Raw genomic sequence first — 11495 nt, forward strand, 5'->3', positions numbered from 1 at the left:
GCCTTATTCCTGAAAGCCCGTGTCGCATACGTACAAGCGTGGTTGCCTATGATTAGGCACTTCCACTTGGACCAAGCAAAATGGAGAAATTGTAGCTGAAGATCACTCGTGGTGCCGCTGAACTGAGGAGGTCGATCAAACACAAAGACCCATTGATCGATTGCATCAGATAAAAATGATTTCTGGGATTCAGGTCATATCAATATCAACAAGAGTTGTATGTGTTAATATTTTGTTTTATTATATCCTTCTTAGCATTTTACAGAGTTTGGCTTTTCAGATGTAAGTTTCAGATATTTTTGTCGATTGGCATTCGTAGTGGATATATGTTGTGTAATAGAAACGTATAATAATCATAGTCAGAGAAGTATTCTAACAGCGACACGTCGTCGCTGCAAATTTTATTGGTCGAATGATTTCTCAAACAACATCAAATGAATAGATCACAAATGCGAGCCACCCAAAAGCGTTTTCGATATCTTCACATGTTTAAAGCTCACAAGAATACTCTCTTTTACAGATGGTTTAAAATGCTAGTAATCAGGTGATCAAGTTTATTGTACCTGGTATACCGAATACTAATTTTAACAATGTTTTCGACATCTTTGATGCCTATGGAAATAGATTGAGTTATGAATTTAGTTCCGATTATCTGAGCGTAATATATTTGTATATTTCTTGTCCACGTGCCGCAAATCATGATTGTAATGGATCGAATTTTCGTACTTTGGTTCAATAGTGATTCCAAGAAAGATTACTACATTTAAGCGGGATTTTTATAGGTGCTGAAGTGCAGATGAAAAATACACAAGAACATGAAAACCGTGAAATAGAAACTGAGTGAGAAATAAAAAATTAAAACGATTACAGAAGAAGACAAAAGCAGCTCAGTTGAGAACGGTAATAAAGACAATAATTATGTGTCAATTATGTTTTAATAAAAGTCTTTCATTTCATTTACTGTGATTACAATAAATCAAATGATGGAAAAAAATCGAGGATAAAAGTATCTCACTGAGTTGCTAAAAATGATTTTACCATGGCTATGTAAATGATAAAAGTAGTCGCTGTTTTCATAAATGTAACAATTTACAAGATTGTAATACCACCTACGCAAACGAATTTAACGTATAATAATAAATGTTAACGTTTAAAAAAATAAATACCTATGTATTGTGATATACCAGACTTATATCCACAGGGATCGACTTATGTTTACAATACGACTTACGGTCTGTGCAATGAAGTTATATTTTTGATTTCATTCATTCATTCATTCAACTAGTCAACATTCCATTCAAATCAACGTCTATCCAACTACAAGCCATGTAATCATTTATGTAACATTAATATTATATTCTCGACACTTTCCGTACGGTAGCGATAAATTTTTGTTTGAATGATCGTGGCTTGAGTAAATGACTGTTCATTTTGTACTTTTGTGAATATATGTACCATTTAAGTATCCCATTAATCTTTCTTGATAATGCACACTTGTGTGAAAAAACACTTTGAAACTGAGTGTACTTACTTATCGTAAGTACCAAATTTCACTACTAAAGGAATTCTTTCATAATCCTGTGTATCTTCACTATGTAGGGATATGCTATACATATTTTTTCATTATGACTGATTTTTTTCTTTCATCAAAAGATCATGTTTCGTTATTGCACGTTTTGGTGAATTAAAAATATGGAACGAGTCATACATTCTGTTATTTTTACTTTGCCTTAAGAAAACATGGAAACAAAATGAGATTGATTCAGTAATAAGTGCGTAGAGATTTACATACATTGCCAGAATAAATTTCATGCAAATGATAATTAATTGGATTTAAAATACAGATTCCGCAGAGCGAGAAAGATGAATTGGATGAGAGGGGCTTCGAGCCAATCTTTTACGAGGCAGCTTCTCTAGCGTCATCAGCAATTTTGCAAACTCTGGTCGATTTTCCGAATGATATGACCAACAGAGTATCAAAATGTCCTGAAAAATTACCAAATATGGATAGTAAAATTTGATTTGTAGTTACTTTGAGATTGTCAGTTTTTTTCCTACAAAGTACTAATTAATAAACTCTATTTATGGGTCCGGAATTGGAGGTAAGGCAGACGTATGTAAAAATTACTGTAGGGTTCAGGTCAGGTTCCAGATAATTAGACAATTATCATGATTAGATAAGAATACAATCATACCTTGACATCACGCGATGCTTGAAGATTGGCTAAGGCTTGCTTCATTCCTTTACCAACTTGCCAAATGATGGCCTCAGGAGGTTGTCCTTTAAACGGCCACTCTCCACACAAAAGTTCATACCAGACAGTTCTAGAGAAATTCGACATCTTTTACTGTTGCATAATTATTTCGCAACAACAAGAGTAAATTATGATTTTAGGATGGGTCATTGTCATTAGTAATGAAACATTATAAGTTTCTAACTTGATGACTTTAGTATCATGCGATATAATGACAAAAGAAAAAAAATTAACTCATAACACTCCAGACTACTGAAAACATTATTTAAGTTCGTAACTGACAAACAAGAACGATTTATCTGAGTAAAAATATTGACATGTAAAACTTGATTAACCTGAATAGATATCAGATAATATAAGTAACTTATAGGTTCAGAAAACATATTCAAAGTACTTTTGGATTGAATCAGGATTTCAAACCGGCTCTTTCAGTGGCCAGGTAAATTCTCTAGTCACTAAACCATTTAGGCTGCAACCAGAGGGGAAGTTCTAGGTGGATACCTAAAGTGTGATGTATAAGGGAAATGAAAAAGGACGTAGGGAAGTTGAGCAATGGAGGATGGAAGGAGATATTTTGCGCATTTCAAACAGATGTACATATCAGTATACTCGAAATTCTATTGCACAGTGCCGCCTGTGACTCAAGTAAGATTTAAGTTTGAAGAGCTGAAGTGAGCGTAGTACGTACCCAAAAGCATACACGTCAGAAGCGCATGAAAATGGCAATTCTTCTTGATCTCTGTTCTGTTGCGGTCTTAGTCGTCGGACTACTTCAGGAGCCAAATAACACAACCAACCTGGTGGTATACTTAATCCATTGCCCTTCCTATGACATTAAGTATATGTAAACAGTAATAAAATCACTGAATTTTATAAAATTATCTTAATGTACTTTACTTTGCGTGATTTGTTGCATAAAAGTATTGCCTTACCTATTCCCATAACATAATTTAGTCACACTAAACAGTCCAAAATCTGTTATAACAACTTTGCCATTTTCCAGGAATATATTTTTGCTTTTCAGATCCTTATGAACAATGCCTCTAGCGTGAAGGTATCCCATACCCTGTAACAAGTTTAAATACGTAGTTACTTTTACGCACAAAAAACTTCTTCACTCTTGGTACCGAGCTTACTTGTAAAATTAAATAAATATTCAACAACTTTTTTGTTTATAAGCATGTTATCTAAGATAACTTACCTGTGAAATCTGCTGGGCAATAATAGTTGTTTTATTCATATTAAATTTATCCTTTCGTAGATGAATATGAGTGTATAGAGTCATGCCTTTGCTCATACTAGTCACTATTGCTAAACGTGGAGGCTTCATACAGGCACCCATAAATAGAACTAGGTTTTCATGTCTTGTTTTTCGGAATGTTGCTACCTACAAAACAGAATATCTTAAATGGATAACAACGATTGATACGAAGGTAAAATGTTAGATTCGTTACAGAAAAAGACGACAACACCCCTCGGTTTTATCTTAAAATTCATCAGAACTTCGCGCACTTTTCCATAGTTACCAAATTCCGAGGCCCCCTTCTGATTTTATAATTTTATTCACAGAGAATAGCCAAACTTTGACCTGTTAATACATTCAGTTTTCTTACTTCTAGCTTGAATGCTTCCAGGGTTTTGTCATCGTCAAGATAATAATCCATATTGAGGACTTTGATTGCTACATCTCCGTGCCAGTTTCCTCTGTAAACTGTACCGAATCTTCCAGTCCCAATAGGTTCTCCAATTTTAAGTTCATCATATGGAATGTCCCATTCTCTCATGGAGAGCTAAAACGACAAAAGATAATGAAAGTTTGCATTTCGGCGTCTTGAGAAAACTTTAAATGTGAGCTTCTGTTTCACCTTGAGCTCAAACTTACACTGTTTTGTCGTGGCCAGCGACTATCACCAGGTTCACCGTCAGACACTTGAGAATCTTGAGAATCAACGCGTACAGGTGTTCTCTCCGAGTCAGTGCTGACACTTCCAGATCCAGAAACACTAACGGTTCTCTCACTATCACTTGATACATTTGTACCTTCTAGACGATGTGTTTCTAGCGTCACATCTTTTTCGTTGTTTAGAGTGACATCTACGATCAGTGAATAGCATAGAATTAATAAATTAACATATTGAAATAAAGTACCGTGGTTTACTGTAGTTTTATGAAAACAAATATCATTCACATACCTGGAAAGTTGAACTGTTGTTTAACAGGTGCTTGTGGAGTTTGACTAGTATTAGCAGGGTGTAATGCTGGACTAGAAGGTGTCGAGCTATTACAGCTCGAAGTGTTTGAACTAGAATCAGCACCCTGAAGCAAAATTTTCATCTTATTTTTCTCTTTGCAACAACATACCAAAATATATACATGTGACTGTTTACATCGTGACTACAGAAAACTGAGTTTCATTCAAATGTTGGGATTGAAATTTCAGGCGATAAAAGTTTGCGACCTTTCCATTGCCAAAATATAAGTTTCGACATTTGCGGTTTGAAGCTTTCATCGCTTTAAACTTCGAGCCTACCCTTTACTGAATGTAGTTTGACAGTAAACTTTTACTATAGAACAATAATTATTTGAATCGTACGAAATGCATCCACACCATAATTAGAGAGACAGTATAGTAAGGGAGAACCACAGGTACAAAATTTATCAAATTTTATCAATAAATATTACTCATGTTAGTTGAAATAAAAAACGAAAACAACAGAAAATTTCAGTCACTAATTTTGTCGTCTGTTTGAGGGTTTTCACACATAACTAGCGATGGACCGACTCCTTTGGATATTTTTTACAAGTTAAAAAAAAAAAAAAAACAACAAAGAAACTAATTACATACCTGAAAGGGTATATTCATTGAGGAATGAGGATGCGTACGTTTCCGATTGAAAGTAGCAGATATAATTGCATTATGATGGTTTGTAGATGTTATCCCAGGCCTGGTTAGTATTGGAGAAACATTCGTCATAGCTAAAGATATTGTATTTTTTTTTTAATTGCGAATGAATAAATGCAGTACATTTTATAACTATTATATTAGCAGTTTAATAGTACCTATACTAAATACGAGTTGATATAGATAATTTAATACCTTTTTCATCAATTTCACGCACCTGATAGCAAATTTTTAATTATACGAATAATTACTTCAGTCACCGTCAAGTTTACATAAATTTTGTTAATTCAACACACAGTGTTGAACCAGAAACTAACGAGTTACAGTAAAAAACGGAGGATATGTTGATAGCGATTGGTTTTGTATAAACGTCTGATTTTTGGTAAAGTAGATTTGAATTCTGATTTATTAATGATTCCCATGATAAAATAGACAAGTTTTCAATACCGTATCTGTTAAAATTTCTCAATTCATCATTAGGTAAAAGAATCCATTAAACCTGAAACCTACGAAGAACCTACGCTGATGTAATATTATTCTAATACTTACCATCGGCCTGTATAGTTCGTTTGAATTCATCAAACAGTTTTTGAGGAAGACCGCAAGACGGTGGAACTTTAGACTCACAATCTCTATGGCACTTATATTTGCATTCCTTGCACTTAAGACCTGTGCCAATGAACATTTGTTTATCACAATAATCACAAGTGGTCATCATTTTAAAGGTTTTAGTAAAACGGTGAGCAATAACGTGACCCATGCCACGAGTCACTGTGGGAGTTCGTGGAGACTTTGGCACCTGAAGACTCGTGACTGAAAATAATAAGAGAAAATCTTAAATGGTAGACGGCTTGAAAAATGGGTGAATTCTGGGAATTTATATCTCGACAAACAATCATTCAATTTGATTGAGGTTTATTTTATCAAAAAGTAAGAACATCGAGCTGTGTTCACATATTGTTTTTATGAGAATCAATTTATGGGAGTTTTATTTGTTAAAAAATTTACACAAACAAACCTCGGTTCACGTGCTTAGATATAAACAAAATGCCGATCGAATTTAATTGATTGTCAACGTATCAATTCCCAAAATTTATCCATTTTTAACCGCGTAAGCAATTCCAGGCAATGATGTACAATTTTAAATACAAATAAACTCTTTCACATCGCCTTACTCTACGAATAAATATATTGGTAAATCTGTAATAAAGGTAGAGAATTATCTAACCTGTAGCCTTAAAGCTGTTATCGTCACTGTTAGCGCTGGAATAGGGTGGCGAGTTTATAGGACTGTCAGTGTTACTGTTACCCAAAAGAATGTCTCCAGTAATGTCTGCGCTACTGCTACGAGGACCTGGCTCAGTAGACAATCTTGCTCTAGTGGTACTGCTACCAACGGTTGGATCTGCACCACTGTTACAACATGGGCATGCAAATTAAGTAAATCCAATTATCAAACAAGTTATAATTATTCTTAGCGTTAACATTACAGGTTATAATTTAAACCGAATGAAATGGAATATTTGTCTCCAAGATCATCAGCAAGTGACTGTAATGCTTTACAGTATATTGAAAATAAAGTACAACCTTGACGCTGTTTCCCCATTTTCTAGACGATTGGCCAACTGTGATTCGTGTGATTTGGATTTAGTTAGCGGAAACACTTCAGGCTGTGTCACAGTACTTTGTAGGCCAGTTTGGTGTCTCTTGCAGGGAGGAGGCGTTGTCGGAACTCTTGCGTCTGGAAGAACGAGAAATTTTCATAATCATGGATCGTTTTACATTGCTTAAGGTAGGGTATATATATATATATGAGTAGATGCCTCAAAAGTTGTGTAAATTTCGGGAATTTATACCTCAACAACTGATTACACAATTCGATTAGGATTTGCTTTATTTGAAAGTAGACAAATCGAGCTGCGTTTATATATATATATATATTTTTTTACTACAATGAATCAAGAGGGAATATTGTCATCGACAATGACGTTACTTTATTTGGTGATGAGTTTCGTGGTATCTGTGATTCCTCAAAAATGGCTGAACCAATTTACTTGAAATTTGGACACAGTATTCTGAAATAGTTTCTCTTATTATTATTTTTTTTTTTACTTCATTCAATAAAATAGCGACCATTTAAAGTTGAATGTCTGTAGTTTTTTTGTTCAAAGTCAAAGAAATTATATTCAATTATAATAGGAAAACTATGATTAAAGAAAAGGAGCGATAGCAGCAAAAGGGATAAATATTCAAAAATACAGTCTTCAAATTAGAAGTAAATTGGTTGCGCTGTTAGTGACATCGTGGGTGTTACCGTCACTAACAAAGCTTCCTATTAATTGATTCTAATACAAAAATGACTGTAACGAAAGTCGATCCACATACTTTTGAATTTAAAAAAAACCTGATCAAACCGAATAATCAGCTGTCGAGATATAAAATACCGAAAATCAGCGATCTACTTGTACGTAGTCCCTCAAAACGATAGAAATCAATTGAAGCAACGTACTGCGGCCCTGTCTGTTCAAAAGTGGCGTAGAGGGGGGTGTTGTCATCGACAGAGAACTTATAGACGATGCTTGGCCCAATGTATCGCTGTTGAGATTATTGTTATTGTGATATGGAATGCTATCTTCAGAGGGTACGGAACAACGCGTAGTACGAGAGCGTGCTGAACGAGGAGATGGCCCCCCTCGTAGATGATGTCTGTCCCAGGAGTCCCAATACAGAGCCATCTCGCTACTTTCCATATCGCCCCGCAAAAGAACGTCTGTAACACAATTGCATTACATTAAATGAAGTGTATAAAATATAATACTTACTACCAAGGGTCAAGTGATTTTATCACTTATGCATACTGGTGTTAAATTTTGTATACGACACAGGAACTATAAAGCTCACCCATGTAACGGTGCAGATTGTGTAACGCCCTACAGAGCCTACGGAGTTCTTCTTCGTGACGCAAATTGTTCTCGCCCAGCATACTACCCAATTCATGCTCCGACTTTTCTTTCAACGCTTCCAGAGAACTCGCTTTCGAACAAACCATCTGTAATTACATAATTTGTATGTATCCGTGTAATCTTCACAATAGTGGGTCAATTTAGTGTCACTTTAGCATTTATACTAATAATGATCTATGGTACATTTAATAGAATTGAAAGCTGCTGAAAACAGTATCGCAATTAACGATACCTGAATTGATTCTTGAGTTAGGCCAACAACGCGAAGCCATTGTTGCAGAGATGGATATTGCCTCATTTCAACAGGCAATGACTCGACAGCAAGCTTAGCCTTCCTCACAAGTTGTTTGGAATATAATTTTATCAATTTTCCCTGTTGACGAAAAAAATATATCATTAGATTATTCGTTATACTTTTTATTTTTTGTATCTTTAAAATAATCATGTTTATTATGTGGCATCAGTCAATGTAATAACACTCTGACAGAATATTTATGTCTTGTATATTAAATGCGTAGTCATCTTCAAGCTTTTATCTTTCCGAAGAAAAGCTGGCTTAACAGTTTGATATAAAAATATTTTAATAATCTAAAAATGAGTTTCGTATCATGTATATTATTTTACAAAATTATAACAAACACAATCATGAAACTCAATGTTGAGTTCCAAATTCATCGCAACAGCTAAAACCTAAGGAAGAAGTTGAAAGGTGGTAGAATAAACGGATTTAAAAATGCAGAGATAAATAAAACAGTAGACGTATATGCAAAATATGCATCTTCAAATTAAAGAAATCAGCTTTTTCTTCTGTATATGTAAATCGTTAGTATAAATAAGAACGAATTTCCTTGTTCCTTTCCACAAGACATGCTTTTGATATTTACTTGGAATTTTTTTTATCAATGTCGACTAGATTACGGACAGAAATGTAAGAAACAAGAGGCATCACTTCACTGATTGAATAAGATTGGTGTAAGACTTTTTTATAAATCGTACCTACAATTCAATAGTTTGACCAAGTTCAAATGTGTGGAAATTGAAAATTGATTGGGTAGAAAACTACAGCATGTTGAAATCCCATGTGAAAACACAGTATAATTTGTACAGGTCATAGAGAATTGCAGGAAATTGACAAATTAATGTGGCTGGACTAACAATGCCATGGTAACAACCAAAAAAATTTGTCCGTGATAGTTGAATCATTATCGAAGATTGAAGTATTGTATGGAATTCTTTCGGGAACTTAGAACTTGGCTTTATTAGGCAATGAGACGCATTTTGCATGAAAATCGAGATTCCCAAAGTGTATTTAAAATTTTTTTAAATCTACAACATAGTTGTCATTAATGTTTAACGGTTATTTGACAAATAGACTGATAATATACTGATAATAGACTGAAAAAAAAAACACGTGAATATTATTTCTCAAATCCCTCATTTATCCAAAATCATGTTTTTTATACTTGAAGTATGGCAAATTTGAACTTGAACACTGAACTTGAAATATACTGAATAAGCAGTTTTACTTTAGACATAAGAGCAGTTAATTCATTGGAGGCGTTGTTACCAAACAATTTTTATTATACAGATGTATTGTTAACTTGGATAGATTCATGAAATTTTATAAAGTATACCATATATTTTTACACTTAGAACAGTAAAAATCATAGTAATTTCCAGGTTTCTTGAGTATTAATTGTAAAATTATGTCATTACACAATGGTAGAATAGAAGAAAATTAAAATGCTCCGAGAAAAGTGCTACGAACGGAGATCTTCTGAGTTTGAAAAATCAATTTTTCAGAGTTTAGATGCTGATCCCATTTCGCTGACTTTGTCATTAAAGTTTATGAAGTAAGGAACATGTCATGTTAGCATAATCAATCTTGTTCTAGATATTTTTGAAGTATAACGAGGAAAATTGGTTCCGGCTTATGATTACACAGAAAACTTTCTAAGCAACAATGTTTCAATAACAAACATTCTGCTCTTAGATCAACCATCTGAAATCAACTTAAGGACTAAAAAAAACAAAACAAACATAACACAATTTTTATGAATATTACCATGCTACAATAATTTGATGCTGATTGTGAAATTTTAAGACTGACTTCCTATGAAGTGACACTGAAACTTTTGCAGTGCGCCACTTGATTATTAAACTAACTGGGTCAAGGGAATACAAATCACAAAGAATACATTTTAACCGATACTGTGTTTTAAAAGAAAGAAACGAGTAACTATGCAATAATAGCAGTGTTATCAATTTCTTGTAGAAGGAAAATTGAAGACTGACAAGTCTTTAAAAGATACTTTTCATACGAATGAATCCTCTGCTACTTGGCACAGAATCCTACCCTGTGGATAAGGTACACATTAAGAAATAAAAAGAAATTCTTAACACGACAAGCGGTGATGTTTTTAGAATCATTGAATGTTGTGAGAATTTTGTTTAACTGAAAACATGGTATCAAACATTGAATTACAACTGTATTTATCGACAGCTCGTTTCCAAGAATTAAATGATAAGCCTTGGCGCATCATGTTCTCGAGAATTATTATACCGGCCTATATTAGAATCAGTGCGATACGATTGATCAATTTTAAATAATTGGACGGATTCTTTATTTGGAAAATAGGAATATTCGAGGCTTAGAGTAGCAGGAGAAAGGAATGATTGATATATTTTCTATTTCCTGTAACAGGTCAAGCGGATTTGGAGCAAGAAGGAACATGAATAGGCGAGTGATATCGGGAAATTAGCGAAGCAAAAGGCGGCCAATTTCATAAGAAAAAGTGCATCGTGTACCTCCAGCGTGCGTATTTCTTGTTGTGTTAACTCCGCACTGGTAGAGCACTGAGTCCGTAAGCCTTCGAGCCGATCGGCCCAGATGTCAATCATGGATTGATCGACATCTAGGGCTCGCCGAATGTCCTGTTCAGCCTCCTCGCTGTCCGCCATGAGAAACGGTGACAGCTTCTTGTCTCGGTCACTAAACAACTTGTTATTTCACCAACATAGTATCCCCGACGCGAGGCCCCTATCGAATTCAATATCACAGGTATCGTAAGTAACCAAACCACTTATCAACATTGACAGCCATCTTGGCAGCCTATCAATGACGTCAGAGACGCCCGGCAGTCGTACGTATGGAACCCTCCCCGCCCTGAACCCCTTGTCTACGATCAAAGTCCAGTACGTGCGTTCGCAAACTCATCACTTTCTACCTTCATGCGTTGTGGTAGGCCTTTTTTATCGACCGAGTCAATACGGGGGCACTATAGAGATCAGTGATCGAAGTCTATGGGGTGGACCAGCCCCCTAACACTCACCACTGCTCGTATACTGAAAACTTGTACCTGTTTTGTCCCCGTT

At 34.8% G+C, this 11495-nt stretch overlaps 1 protein-coding gene across 1 annotated transcript; it reads right to left on the reverse strand.

Annotated features, from left to right (window-relative positions):
• Nucleotides 1-1394: 1394 nt before the first annotated feature.
• On the reverse strand, nucleotides 1395-11247 carry LOC124308732 (kinase suppressor of Ras 2). Its single transcript, XM_046771717.1, has 16 exons — nucleotides 10929-11247; nucleotides 8353-8493; nucleotides 8059-8206; nucleotides 7667-7927; nucleotides 6745-6898; nucleotides 6386-6570; nucleotides 5707-5970; nucleotides 5101-5231; nucleotides 4448-4571; nucleotides 4138-4349; nucleotides 3869-4045; nucleotides 3457-3642; nucleotides 3188-3321; nucleotides 2944-3081; nucleotides 2196-2325; nucleotides 1395-1986 (listed from the first exon to the last, which is right to left on the reverse strand). Exons 1-16 carry the CDS (start codon nucleotides 11079-11081, stop codon nucleotides 1834-1836), a joined length of 2691 nt encoding a protein of 896 aa, XP_046627673.1. The 5' UTR covers nucleotides 11082-11247; the 3' UTR covers nucleotides 1395-1833.
• Between the last annotated feature and the right edge of the window lie 248 nt (nucleotides 11248-11495).

Source organism: Neodiprion virginianus, chromosome 7 (genome assembly GCF_021901495.1).
Source record: "Neodiprion virginianus isolate iyNeoVirg1 chromosome 7, iyNeoVirg1.1, whole genome shotgun sequence".
In the NCBI taxonomy this organism is placed as follows: domain Eukaryota; kingdom Metazoa; phylum Arthropoda; class Insecta; order Hymenoptera; family Diprionidae; genus Neodiprion; species Neodiprion virginianus.

Coding starts and splice junctions, on each gene's coding strand:
- LOC124308732 (XM_046771717.1), bottom strand. CDS start 11,081: ATGGCGGACAGCGAGGAGGCTGAACAGGACATTCGGCGAGCCCTAGAT. Junction 4,350..4,447: donor ACAACAGTTCAACTTTCCAG/GTATGTGAATGA, acceptor CACTGATCGTAG/ATGTCACTCTAAACAACGAA. Junction 1,987..2,195: donor AAGCATCGCGTGATGTCAAG/GTATGATTGTAT, acceptor GTAATTTTTCAG/GACATTTTGATACTCTGTTG.